Raw genomic sequence first — 24,445 nt, 5'->3', positions numbered from 1 at the left:
CTAGCTATGCTGTTTCCAGGAGCCGTGAGCATCCCTCTGGCTATTTTAGTTCTTGGGTCCTTTAAGTCTTTTCATTTTCCCCCTTTATTTAAAAGGCCAGTCAGTTCCGGGTATGAGCAGTTTCTACTGACTGGAGCATCGGCATGGATGTCCTCATCTTCCTACCCTGCACAAAGCCTGTCCCAGTGATTCCTATCAGTCTGTCACTTCAGCCCTGGGGGCTTTGGGCAAAGTTCTGCAGTGCCCATGCCTCAGTTTCCCCATCTGTAAAGTGGGGTAACCACAGCATCTCATCTGGGGTGCCGTGAGAATGAAATCAGGCAGCATTTACTTGAGTGGCTGTTACAGAGCCATGGAAAGCTGTCTCCATGGAGACAGAGAAGGCTGCAGGGTATCTAGCATGTTCCTTCCTGCTCCCCAACAATCACAGAATCTCTTTGTGACCTGATCTCCTGGGAGGGGAGGGGGTCTGCTTGACTGGAAGACTTCTAATGACCTGGTTGTCATGGTGACGTGCGGCACCCTCACCCCCTTGTAGGACGGAGGGGTCCACACATTGCGGGTGCCTGTGTGGAACCAGCAGGAGGTAGAAATTCACGTCCCCATCACCCTCTATCCGAGCATCTTGACGTTTCCGTGGCAACCAAAGACGGGCGCCTATCAGTACACAATAAAGGTAACCGTGACACCCCACATCTGGGTGCATTCCTTTGGGTGTTTCCATGGGATTGGGGCTTTTCACCTATCCTCTTTCTTTTAATCTTACCTTCTAGTGGTTGGAGAGAATTTAAAATCGGAGAGTTTTAAGCTTTTTATATTTTCTGGGGTTTCTATCACAGCATTGTATTTTAGTAATCAGAAAAAAAACCCTGAAAAACACAAAAGAAAGCATAATAAAGAAAACCTGGAATACAGATTTAACTTTCACCTGCATTTATTTTTGTTAAAAAAAAAGGATTGTTTTCTACAAGTAGTATAACTATCCCTGGAGAAAAATGTGAAATTCAAGGGAAAAACATCTCTAACTCTGTCACCTATCAAGTGTTCTTGGTCTCTGATATTCACATGCTCACCTGGCCTTCCTCGGCAGGGACTGATTCCCATGGGGGCTTGAGCCCCTGTGGCCAATAGAGTCCCCATCAGTCCCCGCTGCCTCCCTGGCAGTGATGACTGTCACTGGGACCCACTGCCTGTTCATGTACGTGTGTCCCCTTCCTGGCCTCTCTTGGGCTCCGGGGTGGTGGCCCCTGACCCGGGAAGCCACCGGGCTGTCTCTGTTTCGTGGTGGACGACCAGGAATGGCAGGAGTGTGTACCGGGAGGGAGCGTTGCGCCTGGTCGGGGAAGCAGCTTCCTGCCCCTGACTCTGGCCCAGGGTCCTCCCGGTCCAGGCTGTAGGTGCTCCCGGGTCTGGGGCCACTGTCATGGGCGTCAGTAGGTGTCAGCCACAAGGCCCCCAGAATATGAGGAACAGAAACGAGGCAGGGGGGAGAGATTGAGGCGGGGAGGTGGTCTCCAGCCAGATGTCAGCCTATGCCATAGGCCTTCCATGGGGTGGGAGACCACTGACCGTGCGCGTTAGAGAGTGAGACAGAAGGACAGACAGAGAGACCAGGCGGGTGGACTGATCTAATGGTTTTCCTCTCCAGGCCCACGGTGGGAGTGGGAACTTCAGCTGGTCTTCGTCAAGCTACATGGTTGCCACGGTCACTGTCAAGGGTGTGATGACCACAGGCAGTGATACGGGACTCAGTGTGATCCAGGCACATGATGTGCAGAACCCGCTACATTTCGGGGAGATGAAGGTGAGACCTCAGGGGCCCGGAGGCTCAGGATGGTCTCTCGCTGCCTCCTCACATCCAGTCCTCAGGCTTAAGCACTTCAGCCCTCAGTCTTGGACTTGGTGTCGGTGGCGGGCAGGGGGATGGACGTGACATTCCCCCACCAGGCAGGGGGTGGGACGTAGTTGGAATTTCTGGAAGGGAGATCATAGAACACAGAAGACATGAGATCCTTAAAGTAGTCATTCTAGAAAACTCCTCAGACCCGAAAGTTCTGAATTTCCGAATCGGAAGGCAACCGAGTTTTGGTAAATTCACAGTGAAAGGGAGGCGCCGGACTCCACGAGACCTGGCTCTGACTCCTTTCCTTTCCCTGTACTGGGGCCCTACAGCTGGCTCTTGACCCCAAGTGATGCGGATACGACTCACTGAGCAAAGGCCTCGGGGCCGGGTGGGGGGAGTGGTCACCTGCGGCTGAGCCTCTGCCAGCCACGCCTCAGCCTCTTGACTTCTTGACCCTGACCTCAACCTGCATTATTACTTCATTCAGGGCCTAAGTCAAAGCTGCACACACGGGGTGTCCAATCCCAATCTGCTCTTTCATTATCTGGGACGTGGATGGAGGGACGGGTTATTCTAGCCTTTTTATTTGCATCCATATAGACAGACACACGCACACACACACACACCCCTGTCTAAAGACTGATCTTATTCTCATATAAAAAAGGTTGTAACTGAGACCCCTTAGCTACAGCATAATTGTGGAAATATGCAGATAAATTATGACCACCTTGCTCCCTCCCCTCCCCCGCCAACCTTCTTTATCTCAGCAAATGCGCCACCTTCCACCCAGCTGCTCAGCCAGAAGTCTGAGGACAGTTCCTTGAGAGACAGTGTGTGTGAAGGGTAGAGCCTGCTTCCTGGGGGCAGGCTGCCCAGTCCAGACTCCACTGTGCTTGGCAAGTCCCTTAACCTCCCGTGCCAGGCTCTCCATCAGGTAGAGGTTGCTAGTAGAATCTTCTTAACAGGCTGAAGGAATTGATTTTAGGAACGTTTTTAGAACAGAACCTGGAGTGTGGAAAATTTTGTTTTATAGAAGCGTTAGCTGTGGGTGCTGACGCCTCTCACTGCATCCCGTGGCCTTCTTTACATTCCTCCGGCAAGCTGAGCTGGTACCTGGCTCAGGACCTTTGCACACGCTGTCTCTTCTTCCTGCAGTCATTTTCCCCCACGCTTCTGTGTGGCTGCCTCTGACATGCCTCTCAGGTCTGAGCTCCTGCGTCGCTGTATCAGAGGGGTCTTCCCGGACAGCTGTGTCCCTGAACTCACTCCAGTCGCCAGCACACTTGTCTCCCAAGCTCAGTCTTCTCACTGACGTGTCCTCAGTGCCCAGTGCCCAGCAGCGCTTAGTAAATACTGGCGCAGGCCCTTCCTCCCCCCGGAGCCTGATGACTCCCATCCACGCCCCTGTCCTCCAGGTGTACGTGATTGAGCCCAGCAGCATGGAGTTCGCCCCGTGCCAGGTGGAGGCACGTGTGGGCCAGACCTTGGAGCTGCCCCTGAGGATCAATGGCCTCATTCCTGGCGGGGCCAATGAGGTGGTCACCCTGAGCGACTGCTCCCATTTTGACTTGGTGATCGAGGTGGAGAACCAGGGCGTGTTCCAGCCCCTCCCAGGTAAGCCAGCACTGATGAGCAGGTGGCAGACAGGGGGATCAGGCCGGACCGCCTAAGTTCTCAACACGGGCTGCCCCAGATTCCTAGATGGCGGGCTTGAGGCAGCAGGGGGTTACAGCATCAGGAATGGCACCTGTCCCTTTGTCCACCATCAGCAATGGTCCGATCTGGCTCTTGCCCACTGTGTGACCTGTCCTGTGACTGGACTTTCAGAACCTCAGGTTCCACATCTCTAAAATGGGTGTCATCCTAAATAGAATTGCATGTCCTCGTGCCTATTACGGTGTCTGGAAGGTAGTAGGTGCTCAGAATACACTGTTGGTAGGGATTTTGGCTGGCAACAGAATCCTGACACCTTGGTGGCATGCAGGGTCTGAACCCCCCCCCCAAGCAGTCCAAGCCGTGCACATTGCCCTTTCCTCTTGGGCATGCCCTGCAGCGTTTCAATGGTGATATCGGTGGTGATGGTGGCCGCGGCAGTTAGTTTAAGGGACGTCAACCCTGCCAGGTGCGGAGTGAGCACTCGGTATGTGTGACTCATCAGACTGCCTGGGGTGGGGAGCCGTGGAGCTGTGGTTGGGCCACATGTCATATGAAGAGACTGGGGCTGCCTGGCTGCCCAAGGTCACACCAGGGCACAGGGGGATGGGATAGAGATCGGGGTGGGTCTGACACTGACCGTGAAGCCTTTTGTCCCCTGAGAAATGGTGCCTCCCAGGGGAGCCAGCCGGGGGCAGCAGGGGGTTCCTCTGTGGGTAGAGAAAACCAAGGACTGATGGTTCACTGAGGGAGGAGGAAGGTTTGGGCGGGGGTCAGAAGTAACAGGTGGGTAGGGTCTCTGTGGTCAGGGCCCAGAGGTGGGCATGTCCAGGGGCACGGGCACATACAGCAGCCCTGGATGGGAACTGCTGAATCATGAATCATAAAGGACTTGGACTTCAGGGTCTGAGCAGTAGGGAGCCACTGTCGGTTGTTGAGCAGAGGAGTGGCCACTCGATCGTGAAGGGTTTAAGAAGCTTAGTCGGCAGCAGTGTTTGTAGGATTGCCTGCGGTGCCAGGTGGCTTCACGTGCCTCCACTGTTGTGGTTACTCGTGGGGCCGTGTGAACCCGAAGCTATGCAGAGGAAGGGGGCAGCGTCTCCGACAGGTCACCAAGCAAAACACGTTGTGTCCTTCCTTGCATGGTGCTGCTGTGCCCTCTCTGACCATCCAGGAGGAACAGCTTTATGAAAATTTAAGTGTCCTCACTGAAGCAACCAGTTAGGATGGAGGCAGACATCAGTGTGAGGGAGAGAGAAGCCTGCCGATGGCTCCCCCTGTGGCACCCCCCGACAAGTGTCTGGGAGGAGAATCTGCAGACCGTGGCCCCAGGTGCTGGCTCTGCACCCAGGAGGTCCTGGGAATGAAGGACAGGGTTGGGAGCTCCACAGCCATGGGTCTAAGCACTTCTTCTTCTGTATATCGGCTGTGTGATGGTGGACAAGTTGCCCAACCTCTCTGAGCTTCGACTTCTCCATGTATAAAACAGGGACACTAGCTCCTTACTTGCTGTGACGGTTACAAATGAATGTCCCTCAGCCCAGTGCAGAAGCATTTTTCAAGGAGTTTGGTTCTGAAGACGGCAGCCGAGACCAAAATCCTGTGGCATCAAAATTTCCCTTACAAAGCCCTTGAAATGTCCCTCAGTGTAGAGCTGATGTGGCTTTGTGAAGCCTGTGTGTAGGGTCCGGGTTGTATGAGAGCTATGTATCGTACAACCTGGAGCCTCGTCTGGGCAGAGGGATGCTGGCATCATGGAAATCTGTGAGCCTAGAGACCAGGTGGGGACAGCAGATTGGGTGACATCTGTCTGGGGCACTGGAGACTCATGGGACAGGTGCTTGGGGGCAGAGGGGATCCCCACATTAGGGTTCCTTCTCTCCGTCTCCATCTCTTTCACAGGTAAGTTGTGCAGGTTGAGAGGACATGTGACGGGACTCAGGTCCCCCATTCTTAGGAAGGGGAGGCCCCGGGCCCCCTGCACCCTCTGGGTCAGTTTGAGGCGTCACCCTGTTCCTATTGGAGTTGGCTGCTGGGGTCCCATTCCTCCTTGTCGTCATCATCGAAGCCCCCCAGAAAGTCCTGGGGCTGTAGGGACTGGAAGCCTCTGATGGAGCGTCTGGTGGAGCGCAGGGCTTTGGGCTTGGCTAGGCTCAGCCCCCAGGGTGGTGACCTCTCAGCTCTTGCTCCGCCCTGGCCCCTTCTCTGCTCCCGGCCTTGGCTGCTTTTCAGGAACCTGTTCACTGCGCACCTAGTAAGTGCTGTGCTCTGGGGGTTCCTGGTAAACACGAGAGGTGCGGTGTTGCCTCGATGGCCCACACAGCCTAGTGAGACCCGTGGTCCCACAGACAGTTACGGTGCCTAGGACGGGGTGCCCCCACGGGTGAGCACAGGTGCCGGGACTTCTGTCCCACTCCTGGGGTGTCCCCGGCAGAAATGCCCAAACATACTCCCCAGCAGAAATGTGCAGAAGATGGGTGCCTAAGCCAGTTTGGGGGTGTCTGGGAAGGCTGCTTAGAGGAAATGAGAGCTGAACCCGAAGGATGAGGGCACAAACTGGGAGTGTCCTGAGGAGCATGAAGAGTATTTCGGGAGCCAGAGCCCACAGAGGACGCGGCAGGCTCCGAGTTTGGCCGCAGGTCCGTGCAGGTGGATCTCTCACTGCCGGGGCGGAGGCCGCAGGATGGGGAGAGCCTGGGACTCGGGGAGCACGGAGCCCTCCCACCGGGCGGGCTGGGGCAGAAGGCGGAGGGCGTCATGCTCAGGAGGCCCCTCGGCCGAGCGTCAGGACCCCTGTTCTCCAGCGCCCTCTTTGCAGCCATGCAGGGGACCGGGCGTCCTGGCTCGTATTCAGGGCCGTGTCCAGAAAAGCATTTGCCCAGCCTCCCAGCCAGCAGGGTCCACACTCAGACCTCGCATTTCCCCTCCACTGTGTGCAGTTGTGAACACAAATAGGCCCACTGGGCAGAGTTGCAGTTTCCCGGAGCTCGGGGGTGCTGCACGGGGACTCCATAGCCTGCCTGCCCGCCCTTTCTGGCGGTGCAGGGACTTCTGCGTGGGGCACAGCAGGCTCTGCTCCTTGGTCGCCCCAGCCTGGAAACAACCCCAGAGCTCATCAGCTGGTGAACGGATGAGCCAACTGTGAAACAGCCTGGCAGTGGAAGACTCAGCAGCAAAGAGGAAGCAACTCTCGATCACGGCACAGCATAGAGAGATTTCAGAAACATGCTGCGTGAAACCAGCCAGACGCGAAGAGCCCCTCCACTGCTGTGCAGTGCAAGGCAGCCTGGTCTACACGGAGAGAGATGGGTCATGGATGCGGGGCTTCTGTTTTGGAAGATGAGATATCCTAAAATTAGGGGTGATAGCTGTGCAACTCTGTGAATTGTGAGTGCCCTCTAAATGGGTGATTCTCTGGTACCTGAGTTATAGTTCCATGAAACTATTATTTAAAAAGAAAAACTAAACGATGGTGGAAAAAAATCGGAATGCCCCAGTGATTGCCCCTGGGGAAGGGGTGAGCGGGGATCGCCCGAGAGGGAGCAGGAGGGAACCGTGGGGACAGGTCACGTCCCGCATCTTGGTAGAGGTTTGGGTTTCACGGATGCATGTGTTTGTCTGAGCTCATGGCATGGCCCACTTAAGATCTGTGCATCTCACCTTGTGTAAATTTGACCTTAAGGAAAAAAAAAAAAGAACCAGGAAGAAATATTGAACTGGAGATAATTATGCATAAGTAAAGCATTTCGAATGAAGTGTGCCGATGCCTGCAACTTACGTTCAAATGCATTGATAAGTAAGATCGGTGGATGGTTGGGTAGGGGGAGGATTGATCCGCAGTAAGAGAAATACAGAGACACATTCTTTGTAGAATCTAGGGGATGGGTACGTGGGGGTTCACAGTAGAATTTTTTTTAAACGTTTGGAAAGAAAACAGTAAGATACCGCTACCCTCCCCCTAGAATGGCTTTTTAAAAAATTGTGGAAAATACCAAGTATTGGCGGGGGTGCTGCGTAGCTTCTCATAGCAGTATGACTTGAAGCGTCCGTGTTGGGGGAAGGTACTTGGCAATAATGATGAAAAGCGAGCATGTCCATGGTCCTGGCAGTAAGGACTGGAGGCAAACATACCGCACTCTTAGGGACACACGTGACAGAAATGCCGGAATGCATCCGCCCCAGAAAACACGCACGCACGCCCATTCACAGCAGCACCCTGCGTCAAAGCCCCGCGCCGCGAACAACCCAGATGTTTGCAGTAGCAGGGGGACCTTAGCCGCTGTCTGTTCACACAGTGCAGTCATACTACAAATGTGGATAAGACGTCTACACCGTGCAAGATATAAGGAGGCCCCTCAGCACCGATATTGAGCTTAAGAGGGCGGACGCAAAGGAGTTTACGCTTCGTGATTCACTACGTATAAAACGCGGCAGCCGTGGGGGCGCCTGGGTAGCGCAGTCGTTAAGCGTCTGCCTTCGGCTCAGGGCGTGATCCCAGCGTTCTGGGATCGAGCCCCACATCAGGCTCCTCCGCCATGAGCCTGCTTCTTCCTCTCCCACTCTCCCTGCTTGTGTTCCCTCTCTCGCTGGCTGTCTCTCTGTCAAATAAATAAATAAAATCTTTAAAAAAAAAAAAAAAAAAACAACGAAAAACACGGCAGCCAGCAAAATTAAGCTGGCAGTGAGAAGTAACAGTGGCTTTCCTTTGGGAAGGGCTAGTGACCAGAAAGATCTATGGGAGATTCAGGGATCTAGGTCATCGTGTTTCTTGATCCTAGATACAGGGTGTGTTAAGTTTGTGGGGGGGGGGGGCATCACTGTGAATTGTATGCTTATGCTATGTGTATTTTTGGTATGGGACTTATACTTCAAATTTTTAAGTTGCAAAAATGAGATTGCCTGTCAAGCCCAGGACGAAGGAGGGGCTGTCAGCCTGTCATGGTTTCCAGGCAAAGACAAGTTCACGGTGACCGTTTGGCTCTCTTCTTGCAGGGAGGCTGCAGCCAGGATCTGAGCACTGCAGTGGGGTCACGGTGAGAGCAGAGGTCCAGGGCTACACCACACTCCTCGTGAGCTACAGGCATGGCCCCACCCACCTGAGCGCCCGGATCACCATCGCTGCCTACCTGCCCCTGAGGGTGAGCCCGGGGTCCCTGCCCTCCGCCTCCTCCCCCGATGCGAGTAGTTCATTTGCTCTGGCAAATTCGTATTAAAACCCCGATTGGTCAGAATAGCTTTTGGAGTGGCTGCCGCTCCCTCTTGTCTGAAGTCAGGAAGGATGTGGAAGGAGCAGGGCCTCCCCGATGGCAGACGGTGAGTGCTAACGTGCGTGTGGATGACACGCTCTCTGCAGGGATCAGGACGGGAGGGCCTCTGGTCCACTCCAGAGCCATCCTGCCGGGTCTCCACGGAACCCTAGGATGGCACGGGGTGCCGGTTCTGGGTCTGGGAGACGCGGGTCAGGTCTGGATTCTGCTGTGTGCCTGCCATCAGGCAGCCGGCTGGAGTGTGAGTCTGTCTTCGTCCATCTGCGGCCGGAGGCAGCTAAAGTCTCTGCACTTGGAGCTCACTGCCTCGGCTTGACACTGGCTCCCCAGTTTGAGTCCGGGTCTGACACCAACTCTGTGGCATTGGCTAATTTAATTTTCTGGGCCTCCCGTTTCCCTGCCTGTAAAATGAGGCTACTACAACACCTGAACCATGGGGTTGTGGTGAGGGTTAGCTGAGCTAATGAACGAAATAGGCTTAGGACAGTGCCTGGAAGGTAGTGGAGTGCTCAGTAGGGTTCGTTATTAAAATGCAGATAAGAGAGAACCAGACCTTCCTCCCAGGGTGGTTGGGAAGGGTTCACACAGCGGCTGCCCTGTAGCAGGATGGCGGATCTCATGAGAACAGGCCCAGGGAAGGTGAGTTGGCTTGTCCTGCAGGGGAGGCCAAAAGGGTTGTCCTGGGGGGCCTCCCAGGCTGGCCAGTCAGGGCCGCATTTCCCTGACACCCAGCGTCAGGCTCTAGGACAGCTCTGGTCCCCTTGGTTTGTGGTAGCGGGTTTCTTTCCCCTCTTACTCATTAGAAGCGGGTTCGGTGAGGTTGGATGGAGCCTTTCACCTCTGAACTCCTGGGTTCCCATGTCCCCAGTCAAGGTTTCCTGACTTGACGCATTATAGGAGAAGGATATAGATCTCTTCTTTTATCTTTTTTCTGTTGATTAATGGTTAAGATCAGATTTATGTACACATAACAAAATCCAAAACAGTGGCTTAGCCAATAGAGGGTTTATTTCTCTTTCACATGAGAACCTTCACAAGGGGATAGTGTGGTGGCTCCATAGTCATCAGAGATCGAGGTTTCTATCTTTGATCATTCTAGTACATGGCTTTCATCCTCAAGTTTGCCTTACAGTCTAAAGTGGCTGTTGGAGCTCCAGCCATCACATCTGCATTCCATGTAGCTAGAAGAGGAAAGAGCTCTCCTCCCAACTGAGTTAGTTTCTTCTAGTAACCTTGTCAGAAGTTTAAAGGAACAGTTTCTACCTGCATCCCAATGGCCAGAACTTAATCCGTTGGCCACACCTATCTTCAGCAGAGGCTGGGAAATATTTTAGCTGGACAGTTACCTATTCTATCAAAATGGGGTCCTTTCTCTAAAGAAGAGAGGAGTATGGAAACTGGGAAAGCAACTCTTAATGACTGCTTGTCCATTCACCAGTTTTCTCTGCAGATCATCCCTGGGTAGGTACACAGTTGGTACACAGCCCAGGCTGGGGAGATAGAGATGCAGGGAGAAATCCCACACTGTGCCCTGGGTGGGATTTCTGTGGGGAAGGCGGGTGCTCAGACAACTGCAGTGAGCATGGTAGAGGGAATGCAGAGCCCCAAGGGGGACAGGTCACCGATGAAGACAGAAGTAGAAGGAGGGCCTGGTTGCAGGAAGCTTGGCTGGCGAGGGCACTAGAAATAGTGTCTCTCGGGTGACGTAGGAGGCTGTGAAGGCTTCCTGGGTCAAGGAGGTGTTTGAATGCTGGGTTAGGCGTGGGATATTCTCTTCTTACCTAGCACTGGACAGCTGCTGAAGGTCAGGGGAGGACAAAATCAGGTCCACATGTAAGATGGGCACCGCTCAACCCTGCCCCTCGACGTACATGTAAACTCCTCTGTTTGGACCTTGGAGGGGCTGTGTTTGCCGGCTACCTAATTCTCTCTGCCGTCAGCATGCCAGTTACTCCTCGTCTGCTGCAGGGATTTGGCATCCCCCGACCCACGTGCAGGTTACTCCCTGGGAGTCCCTCGTGCTTGGGTCTGGGGACCCCACCTGGCTCTCCATTCCCGCTGCATCAGTATGACTGAATGCAACAACCCTGAGCCTCTGGGACAGCCAGGTGCGGTGGGGCCCTAACTTCTGCCCGCCCCACCCCTCTCCTTCCACCTCTGGATCCTAGACCAAGTGTGAGCATCCCTGCGAGGGGGCGCGTGGATGCCGTCTGCCGGAAGTGTAGGCTGTCCGAGCGAAGGACCTCCTGATGTCTAGACTCGCGCTCTTGTTCTGCAAACCAGGATGCCAAGGCCCCGAGTGGAGGTCTCGTCTGAGGTGCAGGGCCCTCTCCTCTCTGGGGCGGCCAGTTCAAATATCTGCGCTTTCACAGTCACCGAGGAGTGGCGTGGGATTTCTGAGGGTCCTTCAGCAGCGGTATTGATTATTCACCTTTCTTCCCGGCACAGGGTTCTCTGACACTTTTATGCCCGAATGGGAAGAGAATTACACGTGAAGGTGATCTCTCATCATTTTCCAGCTGTTCATTCTAGGCCATGTGGTGCCTTTACACAGTCTTCCCCTCTGGGCTGGTCATGGGAAATAAACCCTTTGGCTGCGTTTCCAGTGACCTGCTTTGCCCACAGCGAAGTTTTTCTGGTTGTATTATTGAGACTTGGGGAAGGATAAGGCATCTGAGTCGGAGCAGGCTGGGTGAACTTGGGCATGTTTCACTTTGCTGGGATTCATGTGTTCTGTCTATAAAATGGGGATGACAGTTAATGGTAAGGACGGTGGAGAGCAAGGGCCGTTTATTGAGCATGCGCTGGACATGTATTTGGGGCTTTCGTTCATGGTCCCTTGAATCCACACAGTAATCCCGTGAGGCTTGGGCTCTTGTCGTATGCATTTTACTGGATAGGGAGGATGAACCTTATAGAGGTTAGCCTGCTTAAGGTCGCACAGCTGGCCAATACCAACTTCATTCTAGTGGTGGGGACAGAGAAATCAATGCCTATATGGAAAATGGTGGCAGGTAGTGAGAAGGGGGGTTGAGCTGGGACAGGGGGTAGCCAGGGACAGGAGGTTCTTTCTGAAGGGGTCAGAGAGGGTCTCCGAAGAGGCGAAGTTTGAGCAGAGGCCTGAGTGACGCAGGCCATGAGGCTGTCTTGAGGAGGGAAAGCCACAGCCCTGATGATGCTTAGCCAGTCACGTGCAGGAAAGGGCTCTTCGGATGGTTTCAAGACCTGGGCACGCAGCAAGCTAGAGTCTGTGGGAGGGGGCGCCCCGGGTTTTTGAAACTGGGTGTGTGTGTACACACGGGCACACGTGTGCATGGAGGGACGCCTGGAGAACTGGTAAGCAAGAGTAAATTCAGGAAAGCATCCATATTGTACAAAAAAAAACAAGTTCAAAGGATAGAATTCTCATTGACAAGTGATGTCCTGTCTTTGCTAAGGGTTTAGTGTAAGTACCCAACCCAGAGGACCTGTGCCCTATAGGCCTCAGCAGGTCATCACCTTGCCCGCCTGCCCCCGTCCTGGAGGGTGGGTGCACCTTAAAGCTGTCCCGCAGGTGACTCCCATCCATACGGAGGTGGCCACTGGCCAGGGCACTGCTCCGGGGCCGGGGCTGCGGGTGACAGCCGAGTGGTCATCAGTCTCTACCTGTGAGGACTTTGGGCTCCGGGCATTTGGAGGATGGGGATCCAGCCACTGTGGGGGGTGAGCACATGGAACAAGCTGGGTGGAAGTTCAGGGGCCCTGGTGAGTGGGTCAGTGTAGACTCCAGTCCAGTCTACACTGACCCAATAGTCCTTATGACATCGCAGCAACACGTTCTGGTCTCACCTGCAGAGGGGTCTGAGCCTGGGTGTTCGGCCCAGAGTGGCACGAACACTCAGGGCTTTAAGGGTTCCAGGAGAGGAGAGCCTGGGGAAGCCGGACCTGCACGTAACTCTGCATGTTCTAGGCAATAAACTGAGGACTCACTTGATGTGTGTTAACAGCAGCCTCCACACTCCCAGCATGCGAGCCATTCTGCACTAGAAGTAGCCCCCGCCCGTGCAGACTCTAGTCTGACGCAGACGTGGCACCTGTGTGTATCCGTGCCCACAGCAGACATTGCTAATCGATCCTGGCGTCCTTTTTTGCCTGGTGCAGATTGCACCTTAGGAACCAGCTCCACACACCCCCACCCCCGTCCTGCCAGCGGTTGCAAGGCCGTCAGGGTGACAGGTATTTGCAACTCTTGTTCTGAAAGATGTTGGGAATCGTGAGAGGTTAGGGGATCATTGAGGCCAGGAGCAGGGGACTGGTGCAGCTTGGTCATTGCAGCATTACAGTGATCAGTCCGTCAGATTGGTCTGTTTCCATTTCTTCTCAGTTTTAGGGCTTGCTTTTTGGCGTTGTTTTTTTTTTTTTTTTTAATTTTGTTTTAATGCCTATGTAAGCTGTTTCTGTGGTTCCAAAGTTAAACCTATATCAGAAGGATCCTCGGAAGTCTTGCTTCCATCCCCTTATAGGGGAGTCAGAAGTTACACATGGACTTTCAACTGCTTGGTGGGTCAGCAGCTTGAACCCCTCCATTGTTCAAGGGTCAACTGTACATACAAATATCAGATTGTTATGCTATACACCTGAAACTAATATAATGTCCTATGCCAATCATATCTTGATAAAAAAGTGAATTAATTTTTTAAAAAGGGTGCACCTTTCTCTCCAGATGCACCTCAGAGCATGTGCTCAAACTTTTAGATTTTTGCTAATTACATGGTTAAGAACTAGTATCACTGAGTTGTCATAATTTCCTCCATCTTTTTTTAAACATCTTTATTTTCTACGTGGTCTTTCATTCCTCATACGGTTTGCTCACTCTGTGGATACAGAAGGAGACAGACACGCCCTACCTTTCACGAGCCCATCTCCTGGTGAGGGAGACAGACACCCAGACCCATCATTTCCTCAATGACAGCAGGCGAGGCAGGGGCCAGAGAAGAGACCATCGGCCCTGGCAGGCTGGACATCACTGGGTGAGGGAGGAGGCAGGGGCTTCTTGAAGGAAGAAGTGGGTAGGGGGACCAGGGCAGCAGGTAGCTTCTGTGAGGGCCTGGGGACAGGCTAGACTGAAGGTGGGACTAGGAGAGCTGAGGCGAGTGCCAGGCTGGGGGAGCCCGAATCCGGACTCACGGAGCCTTTCTTTGAGGGCAGGTGGGGCTACAGATTGGTCTCGTGCAGGAGTGACATGGTCAGATCTGTATTTTCGGAAGGGACTTCTGGTGGCTCTTAGAGGCTAGAGTAGGGGGGTCCAACAGCGAGCCTGGCTGACAAATAAGGACTCGGGGCGACCTCAGTGTGACCCTTTGGAGCAGGGGATCAGACAAGCCCCAGCAGGGAGCGAGGGAGCAAGGCTGCAGGACGAGGGCCCCCCTTCTTTACACCCCCACTGTGTCTGAGGGGAGATGTCCTCGTGCGCAGCAAACCTCATCTTCCTGCAGGTGCTGTCCCCCTCCTGCTGTTTCCCACAGACCCTCAGTTCAGCCACCATCCCGTGCAGGGCGGTCCGGGACTCTGAGCACAAAGACCCTGAAAGCAGATGAGAGCTTTTTGTAAAAACAAATGTAATTCATCCTTCCTTTGTTGGGTACTTTTAGGACTTAGTGTTCACTTTCTCCTTCAACAGATAATGACTGAGCACTGACTACGTGCCAGGCACTGTGCCAGGTGCCGGGAACAAAACGGGCAAAAAAAGCACACACACCCCCCCCCGCCCCGGCCCCGAAGCTCCTCCATACGTTATAGAAAGTGTGGGAAACTCATGGAGTAAAGAGGAAAACAAGTCGCCAGCAAGGACAGGCCGTCTGCGGATCCCCCCCATCGTCTGGTGTATTTCTCTGTAGGATTGCTTTATGCTTTTTAAAACACGGTCGTGATCACACTACAGTCAGTGTTGTATCAGGCTCTTCATAAATACTGCTTTAGGGACCCGCGTCACCTCCTGTTGTGTGGACGGACCAGGTTTCCTTAACCAGCCCCGCGTTGTGGCTTTTAGATTATTGGCCTATGATTTGCTATAATAAATAATAGTGTGATGAAAGTCTCCTTGGCGTGCACTTGTTTCTCTCCTTCCTGTTCTGTCGTTAGGCTAGATTCCGGAAGAGTTCCTGGTTCAAGGACTGTGCATATTTGCAAGGGTTTTACCGATTGTTTTACAAAGAGGCAGATCAGTTTACCTCCCACCCCCAGCAGTATATCAGAATGAGCACACCGTTCCTTCCAGAGCACTCTTATGCTTCGGATCTGGCTGATGAGCAGACGGAGCTCCAGAGGGGGCTGGGGCTTGTCTGACCTCCGCAGGGGCAAGTCGGTGGCAGGGTGAGGCCTCCCCTGCACGTGTCTTGCAGAGGAATGCTGACTTTCCTTTTTCCGTCCCCAGGCTGTGGATCCCTCCTCTGTCGCCTTGGTGACCCTTGGCTCCTCCAAGGAGATGCTGTTTGAAGGAGGTCCCAAACCCTGGGTCCTTGAGCCTTCCAAGTTCTTCCGGAACATCACTTCCGAGGACACAGACAGCATCAGTCTGGCTCTCTTTGGGCCCTCTACCTCCCGGAATTACCAGCAACACTGGATCCTCGTGACCTGCCAGGCCTTGGGCGAGCAGGTGAGAGGGTGGCCATCCCTAGATGCATCTTGTCCAGAGGGAGGGGTGTAAAGTCCCGTTCCCTGAGTACCCTCCTGTGCTTAAAGCACCATTTCACAGACAGACAAACTGAGGGTCAGTGAGGTGGCATGCCTGAGTGGATAGGCAGGTTGATCGGGGTACAGCAGTTGGGGACCCTGCCAGTACAGGACAGCTTTGCTAGAGCTAGCTAGTGCCCTCTCCCATTCCAATACTGGGGTGACCTCTTCTCTCTCTGGGCTTCATCACTGCCCGCCACCTGAGTGGGGGATGGGATGAGACCCAGGCGGGTCATCGTCAGGGGCCTCCAGGGTCAGGCAGATAGCATTAATGAGCGAGACTTCAGCCCAGGTTTGACAGATCTTTTCGGTGTTTCAAGATGAGCCAGGAACCCCAATATGTTTTTCGGTGAAATCCCTCAATTTTCGTTTCTCACAATGCTGAAAACCGGAGAAACTCGGAGACTGGGTGGACTTAGCACGTCTGTGGGGCTGGAGGGGGCTGGAGAGAGTGGCAGCTCGCCCATCCGGTGCCCGTGCCTGCCACCCTGGAGGCTCAGGGCCCAGTGCTCACTCTGCTGATAGTAGGGGTGTAGCCTGCCCTTCACAGGGTGTCCCGGAGCCGGGAAACAAAAAGCAAGGTGGGAGGCCAGCGAGGATCAAGAAAGATAGGAGAGAGCCCATGTCTTTAGGGAAGTGGAGAATGCCCTTGCACGTGCAATAGTGCAAAGACTGTCAGTTGCTGTTAAAACACACACACGCACACACACACATCACCCGAGGTACCCTTGTGAAGCTCGCCACACCCAGACTGCCTTGGTGTGAACAGAAAAGATGCACAGTGAAAGGCCCTGATTCCCACTGGCTTTGTTTTAAAAAAAAAAATTAAATATTTTTTTTTAAAAATTCAGTATGAAAAATGATTAAGAAAATAAACTTAGTCCGGAAGTAAGTTAGAGAAGTGTCTCCTCCCTGGCTGGCTTGGTCACCCGTGTCCCCACTGGGCCATAGGAGTCGGCCCTCGGAGCGGAGGCACTTCCGGGCTGCTCCCACTCCCGTGCCCTGGGCCGCCACTTCCTTGGGGGCATTGCGGTGGAGGCCGAGGGCCTGCAGGTCAGTGTGGAAACCACACCTTGTCCTGCCTTGTGGTCAGGAGGGGTGAGGGGCTCTAGGACCGGACCACTGGGTCCTTCGAGAGCATGTGTCCTTTGAGGGGCCCGGGGCACTCCCTCGGGATGGGTCATGAGCTGGGGTGCTTGCAAAACTCAGGCCTGGGCTTGACTTCCGAGGCCCCAGCTCTAAAAGCAGACTTAAATTTCCCTCTTTTGTTGCATCTTTAATTGTGGCCCCTGCAGCAGCCAAGTGAGCTTCTCTCAAAGAGAAGGAGGGTGCGCAGGCTGAGTCCCCCCATCCTCACAGGCTGGGCCCCCCGCAGTGCTTCCTCCGGTCCGTCTGCCGTGCAGGCCTCTGTCCATCAGCACACGCCCCCCTGCACCTGCACCTCATTGCAATGATCTTCCAGGTCAGCGTGGGCTCCTCATTTGAAAACCCACAGGCTTGGGGATTCGCTTCTACAACTATGGGGTCTTCGGAGGGTCCCGGGAAGCTGTGAGGCATCTCTGCTCCCCCTCCTCCCTGGGTCACGGAGTAGGCCGTGGTTCGGCCAGCATTTGTAGAGGGCACGAGAGCCCCTGTCCGAAGGCCTCTTTCATGTTGAGAGAGCACGCCCCCACGCATATGTCACTGGACCTTTGTAAGCCCCTGATGGTGCAGGTCTCATCTGCCCATTCTACAGAGCAGCAAACTGAGTCCAAGGGAGCTGGGTGGTAAGGCCAGACTCACAGTGGAGCAGGCACTCGGACTCTAAGGGCTCCTCTGCTCTACCAGGTCATCGCCCTCTCGGTGGGGAACAAGCCCAGCGTCACCAACCCCTACCCCGCGCTGGAGCCCGCCGTGGTGAAGTTCGTCTGCGCCCCGCCCTCCAGGCTCACCCTGACCCCCGTCTATGCCAGCCCCCAGCTCGACCTGTCGTGTCCACTGCTACAGCAGAACAAGCCGGTGGTAAGTGAGCAGTTCTCGAGGAGGGCGGCGGGTCAGCGCTGCACCCTCGCCTCCGTGCTCAGCCCCCCGCTCAGTGCCTGCTCCTGGCCGGCTTTTACATATCGGGGGGCCGAAGGCCCAGAGAGGCGAGGGGCTCACCTAGAGTCACAGATGCTCGTGGCAGTGCCAGGTGGAGGTAGAGCGCCTCTGGTCCCAGACGCGGCTCCCCTCTCTGCTTGGGGGCTTGGGGACGTTGAGGTGGGGCTGTGGTCTGTGGGCAGTGCGTGTGCGGTCAGAGCGGGGGCTGCTAAGGCGTGGTGACCAGCTGCAGCATTCTCCGTGGGCAGGGGGCACGTAGGGGGGCTGTGTTTCAAACGTAGACGTGGGAGGGGGAAGACAGTCACTTGGGGGTTGCTCTGACAAGCAGGGATGGAAGGTGAACCCCACAGGTCTGGTCCCCTTGGGCTTGTGGCTAGTCTAGCCCTCCACCCAGGACACCCAGAGTCCAGAAGACAGATGTAGAGGACTTTGAAGCCCTCCTGTTCAGGGTCAGGGGCATGAACACCTTCCCGGCCAGCCCCAGCCCCCAGTCCCTTCTCAGAAGAAGAGACCAGGCAGGGTGCTTTTCCCGCATTCCTTCACCACGTGCTTGTCCAGCACCTTCTGTGTGCCGGGCATAGAGCTCTGGGTTCGAGAATATAGAGTACTCAGGACAGGTGAGGCACCCGGAGGGGACAGGAGACCAGGAGGCCCACAGGTAGTAGACAAGAAGGACAGAAGGTGGCAAGTGCCGTGGAGCGTGGGAGGCGGTGCAGGACAGCTACCAGTGGAGGCCACGCCAGACGGAGCCACGAAAGGCCTCTGTCAGGAGGACACCTGCCATGTCAGGCCCTGTAGTCAGGAGATGCTGGCCAAGAAGAGCTGAAGTTAGGGTGTCCCAGGCAGGTAGAATGGCGAGTGCAAAGGCCCTGAGGCTAGCCTAGGCTCTCTGCGTCCCTGCTGCCCACATGGTAGTCAGAACAGTGGTATGTGCCAGGAGCTCTCACCTGTATGCCTCGTTCCCCATCACCGGGACCATCCGGGAGGCCAGGCTTCTTGCATCCCCTTCATGGGTTTGCCCATGAGGCTCAGAGGTAGGCAGGGTCCCAGAGGCAGAACCCAGATCTGCCCAGCTCCAAGTTTTCAGTGCCTCCTCTGTGGCCCCTGCAGCTGCTTCTCTCCTCCCAGCCCTGGCCTGGTGATCAGCCCTGAGGCGTGTCTGGCTGCCCTCGGCCTCGGTGGCTTCTGAGGGGCCCTGTGTCTCCTGGAGCCACCTCTAGGGATAGGACCCTCTTAGCTCCTTGCTGTTTGCCCTGAGAGGACTCCGTGCACACAACGGAAGCTTTCCGAAGCTGTTTATGTGGGCCGCCTCTCCCACTGGGCAGAGAGATTTGGGTTTGACTCCCCTATGGGTAAAGAAGCAGCACAGCTTTGTGTCTGGGCAAGTACATTTCTTTGAAGCCCTGTGGGGGCTCCCAGACTCCCGTGTCTAGGACTTGGCAACGTTTCTGCCTGGCTGGTGTGTGTCTCTCTGCCTCTCGTCCTCCATGTCCCCTGCAAGTTCAGTTGACTTGTCTTCCTGCTGTTCTGGTGGGCTCCTGCCTTCTCTCAGGCTTCCCTGGTCGCTCAGCTCTGAGGTGCATGGCCGGGGGAGCCCCTCTGCTGCCTCCTATGCTGGTCCCTTAGGGGTCACTGCCTTGTCAGCAGCCAGCACAAAGCGAGGATTCTTTGTGCCCAGCCTCGGAGCCCTCTCCCACCTACCCCACCACCGGCCAAGGTGTACCTACCTGTGTTTCCTCTCGACAGGTGAGGAGAACCGGCTCCGAGCCGAGAGCTGCTCCAGAGGCTTGTCCCCACGAAGCCGCATTCACTCCTAGCTCAGGCCTGGGTGTTGGCGGCGGGGAGTGGATGGCTGTCACTCCCAAGCTGAAAATCTGTGTGTTCGGGACTGAGTTCTTCTCCTTGATTTTGGGGGCCCTTGAGATGAATGTCCTGAAAGCTTCACATTTTAAATCACTTTCATGTATTTAGCCCATTATCCCTGAAGAATATAGTCATGCTAAGTCTGGACTCTTCTGGAAAACCTGGCCTGTTGGTCCACTAGGTGTGAGGCCAGGAGTCAGACAGCAGCTGACATCATTGGGGACTGAAGGCTGGGTCTGGATTCCTCCTTGAGTGGCCCTGGGTGACAGGGGTCTCCTAGGATTGTAGGGGACAAACGTGAGCGGACCGAAGGTGTTCAGAGTGGCGACTGTTAACGCTTCTTATCTTATTCTCTGCTTAGACCCGGCCAGCGTTCCCATTCCCTCGGAGCAAAAGCCAATCCCCTTCTGTGACCTAGAGTCCCTGAGTCCTCGCCCCCGTTAATCCCCCCACACTCCACCCATGCTGGGACGCCCCATCATGCTGCGAGCACCCCGGAACCTGCCCTGCCTGCACCCCTGACTTGCTGTTCCCCCTGGCTTGACTTCTGTCCTCTCCTATGGCCCCAGCCCTCCCTCCCTGCCTCCTTCAGTTCTTTATTCAAATGTTACCCCTTGGGAGGGCGTGTGCAGCCTTTAGACCTCACCCAAAGTTTTTCCCTTTCCTCAACATTTCATATTCTGGTTCCCTTCTCCCCCTGCCCCTGAGCTCTTAACATCGTCCGTTGCTGTAGAATTTGCACGTTTATTTCCTTCTTTGTCAGTCTCTAGACGAGGGCCCAGCTCGTGCTAGGAGATCAGTAATGTGATGGATGAATGAACACAGGAACGAGCACCCGTGCCCGCATCCCCGTGTCTTCTGCCCCTGACTCTTGCAGCCCCAAATGCCCGGAGGAGCCAAGTGGGGTGCTGCTGCAGGAAGGGGGCTGGAGGTACGGGGAGTGGGGGGTACAGACGTGGAGAGCAGGTGCCCCCTCAGCTCCAGCCCGGTCGAGCCCAGGCTGGCCACACCTTCTCATTATCGAAGAAAAAAACGAGGCAGATCGACGGGCATCTTCCTTGTCTTCACACGCGGGGTGCTTGCCAAGTGAGCTGTGTCTGGCTGTCTGTTGGCTGTGACCTCTGGGTCAGCGCAGGGTTGTCTCTCTTGACTGAAAGATGACAGTCAGGCAGCGGAGCACGGCTCTGAATGGGCTTTTGCGTGTCGTAGATCTCACTCGCCAGGAAATAATGGACCTCAGACACAGAATTGCTGGGCCATCCATCAGGCCTGGAGTTGCGGAGCTATGAGCCGCTCGGGCATGGCCCCTGCGATTTATGACCTCACTAGGGGACCTTGAGAAAGATCTATCTGTGCCATGCATCCCAGGTGCAGATCAATTTAATTTTATACCTCTCCAAAGCCAGAGGCCACCCAAGATGTGTTTGCGGAGTAAATTATGGACGAGGCCAGACACCAGAACGGAGCTGACCCGTCAGAGTGACAAAGTAGAACCAGACTCCGGCCTGACCCCAGTCCTCGGCACGGGTCATCCTGTGTTCAGCGCACTGCGGCTGAGCGCCAGTTGTGTGCCGGGAGACTGATTAGCCGGGGCTCGCGTGGAGCCCCTGCCCAACTGGTGCACCGGGGAGGGGACGCACAGTCAGGGAGGCCGCACACTCGCAGGGGAGGCCTGTGGGCTTTAACATCAGACCAGCAGAGTTCCACCCCGAAACCTGTGTGACCTTGGGCAAGTTGCTGAATGTCTCTGAGCCTCAGCCTTCCCGTTTGTAAAATGGGGATAATGTGGTTGCCCCAAACGCCCATTGGAAGGATCCAAGCATGCTTGGCACAGGATGTTAATGTCCTTCCCTGGGAGCACAGAGGGAGGGAAGGGCATTAGTTTTCCATCCAGGTTGCTTCTAGGGGAAAGAGTGGGACATCTAGAAAATGCCACTTCTCCTCCCTGCCCAGAGTCAACAGCTCCTGGCTCGAATCCAGAATTGTTACAAGATCCTTTGCATCCCCGAGGGATTGTGCTGACCTGTGCTGACCTGCATTTAAAATTTGCGGCATGCTTTGGTTCAGTGTTTGGGGGGCAGGAGAGCTAGAAGGACCTGGGGAGGAGCCCTCCTGGTACCCGTCAGGAGTTCGGGGATGTCCTCGGTCTGGACAGGCGAGGCTAGGCTACGGTCACAAGCACCCCCAGATCCCAGGGCCTTCCCACAGCACAGTTCTCTTCTCGCTCGTGCTGCACGTGCATCACGGTGGCTGGGGACCCGGCTTCGTGTCACTGTTCTTTTCCTTCTGAGACACAGCTGGTGGGGGGGGAGCTGCCGTGTGGAATGTGGCCAGACAGCAGGAGAGCCTGGCAGGTCACTTCGCCATGGAGGTGTTTTAGGTCAGTTTCCCCTTTCACCAGTCAAAGCGAGTGACGCAGTCACTCCTAACCACAAGGGCCAGAGAAGTAGAGCCCTGGCTTCTGGCCCCGGGCCTGCAGGAGAACCGGACGCACTGGTGACCACTGCGCATGACTGCCCATTTCCCGACTTGCACGTCTCTTACAGTGAGCTGGGCTCTTTAAAATGATCTCATATGACCCTTATTTAAAACGGAGTCCTGGGAGGTGGGTTCTGTTGTGATGCCCACTTTACAGATGGAGAAACTAAGGCTCTGGGAGGTGAGCAGCCTGCCTGGGTGGTGAGAGGCCGAGGTTCGAGTCCAGGCAGTGGGACTCAGATGTCTGCGTGCTTCGGGTCCCTGCTTCGCTCCCTGCCCCGCCTGCCCCCTTGCCATCCAGGTGGAGAGCGAAGGGGATGAACCAGCATCTGGGAGGAATGAAGCCGACTTGGCGTGGGTTCTCAGGGGTGGATTTGCTTGGGGAGCAAGAGGTAATGGTAGGGTGGTTAGTAATTCAGGGTTTGGAACTGAACCCTGAAGGTGTACCACTGATTTGCCAAGCCGCCTTTGATTTGTTCCTTTTCTTCCCTGGGACTCTGCTTCCTCCCCCTTAATATGAGGGTGACAGCTCCCATCTCACTGGGATATTTAAGGATCAGGTGAGAACTTGGCTCTGAAAGGAGCTTTGCAAGCTGAATGACTCTGGGACATTTTAGAGGTTGTAACTGGTGTTCCTATTAAACCCTTGGGGGCGGGGGTCATCCTGGAGGGGCTGGGCGTGCATGGGGCAGGGAGGAGGTGGCAAGGATTTGGGAAGGTAAGGCCAGGAAGGAGAGCAGCCTGGCTAAGGTGGTGGTGGGAGGGGGTGGGGCTCTAGGGCAGGGTCTCTTGACCTTGGCAGTGCTCACATTTTGGGCCAGATCCTTACTTCTTGAGGGCTGTCCTGTTCATTGTGGGGTGTTAGGCAGCACCCCTGACCTCTACCCACTAGATGCCCATTGCACCCGCCCCCGCAGTTGTGATCATCAAAAAGACATCACCAGGGTCCCCCCTGGGGGAGCAGGCTTGTCCCCTCTTGAGGACCACTGGCTGGAGTAGGAGGCCAGGTTGGACAGGGCTAGGAGGCGTCTCGACGGCTGGGCAGCGGTCGTTAGTGACTTGCCCCCACTCCATCACCAGGCCCCAGGGAGCCCCAAAGGCAGCCAGCCAGGTCCAGGGGGCCCCGCGCAGTCAAGAGTGGCTGTGCCCAGTTCTGGGCCTGGCCAGGATGCGGGACTCTTGCCTCTTGCAGGTTCCGGTCTCCAGCCACCGCAACCCCCTGTTGGACCTGGCCGCCTATGACCAGCAGGGCCGCAGATTCGACAACTTCAGCTCTCTGAACATCCAGTGGGAGTCGACCAGGCCCTTGCTGGCCAGCGTCAAGCTTGACCTGCCCATGCAACTGGTGGCCCGGGATGACGGGAGTGGCCAGAAGAAGGTGCACGGTGAGCTGGGTGGGGAGCCCGATGACCCAGGCCGGGGCACAGAATGTAGTGAGACCCCAGGCGGACGGGAGGTGGGCTGAGGAGGGCTGGCAGCCACCGTTACCTGGCAGAGAGGCTCAGGGTCAGGGCAGGGGACTCTCATGTGCCAGCTTGTACAGATCGGCCAGCCTCCAAGACCCATGCTGCTCTGAGCCTTGCCGCCTGCACAGGCCCATCGGCAGCTCAAAGTCACAGCCAGCGCAGCTCCCCAAGCCACACCGTGGAACTGCGCTCAGGGCCTGTAACTCTTACGGCACACACAGCATAAACAAACTCGGTTATGTATTTTTAGGACCAGAGATTTAAAACTGCAAATCAGAAGGAGGGAGGGGCTGCTCATAGGCAACAAGAGGGCAGAAACTGAACGTCTGCCCTCCTCTCCCTGGACTCAGGTTTGCAGGCCATCTCGGTTCACGAGGCATCGGGGACCACAGCCATCTCCGCCACCGCCACCGGCTACCAGCAGTCCCACCTCAGCGCGGCCAGAGTGGAGCAGCCGGTATCTCCCCGGGCCCCGGGCAGGGAGTCCCCGTCTCTGCTCGTGTCCTGCCCACTGTCCGAGAGTCCTGAGCCCTCTCTGTTCACTAACACATTCCCGAATCGAGTGCCATGGGCTCCCCTGAACAGCAGGTGCCTTCCTGCTGGCCTCCTGCCTCCAGCACCCCCATCCCCCACGCCTGGCACTTAGGCACTTGGCAGGATCCAACTTAAAGGCCGTCTGGCCCTGGCGCCTCGTGGCCCCTGCACACAGCTGTGGGAGCTCCTTGGGTGCATCTGTCCCACCTCTTCTCCCACACGGCCCTGACCTCACACCTCATCCAAGGACGTGCCTCGGTGGCTCGGGCCTCCATGACTTGGCACCCAGAGTCCCCACTGCCTGGGACGCCATCCCCCTCCTTCCCTTCACTCTCCCCACCCGGTGGCCTCCCACTTGTTAGTCCCAGCCACAATGTCAGCCCGTCTGCGGAGCGGTCCCTGAGCCCGGACACTGAGTAGCTGTCCCCCCACCGCCCCCCGGCATGGTATAGACGACCCCTACATACACACCATTGCCACTGTCTGCCTACCCTTGGGTCAAGGTCTGTTGAATCTTATCTTCCCACCCCAGCATCTCATGGGCCCCCAAC

The 24,445-nt window shown here is 55.7% G+C and overlaps 1 protein-coding gene across 1 annotated transcript in view; it reads left to right on the top strand.

The window, feature by feature from the left end:
• Positions 1 to 24,445, top strand: part of NUP210 (nucleoporin 210) — a 103,018-nt gene that overhangs the window by 39,008 nt on the left and 39,565 nt on the right. Inside the window, exons 11-18 of the mRNA XM_040628401.1 lie at positions 539 to 676; positions 1,649 to 1,804; positions 3,259 to 3,457; positions 8,489 to 8,634; positions 15,176 to 15,397; positions 17,302 to 17,475; positions 23,087 to 23,279; positions 23,711 to 23,817. Of these exons, the coding sequence (XP_040484335.1) occupies positions 539 to 676; positions 1,649 to 1,804; positions 3,259 to 3,457; positions 8,489 to 8,634; positions 15,176 to 15,397; positions 17,302 to 17,475; positions 23,087 to 23,279; positions 23,711 to 23,817 (1,335 nt within the window). The remainder of the gene's footprint in view (positions 1 to 538; positions 677 to 1,648; positions 1,805 to 3,258; positions 3,458 to 8,488; positions 8,635 to 15,175; positions 15,398 to 17,301; positions 17,476 to 23,086; positions 23,280 to 23,710; positions 23,818 to 24,445) is intronic.

The sequence above is a fragment of the Ursus maritimus genome, unplaced genomic scaffold, assembly GCF_017311325.1.
Source record: "Ursus maritimus isolate PB19 unplaced genomic scaffold, ASM1731132v1 scaffold_14, whole genome shotgun sequence".
Taxonomy (NCBI): domain Eukaryota; kingdom Metazoa; phylum Chordata; class Mammalia; order Carnivora; family Ursidae; genus Ursus; species Ursus maritimus.
Note: the sequence above shows the minus strand (reverse complement) of the source record. Positions and strands in the feature narration are given on the sequence as shown.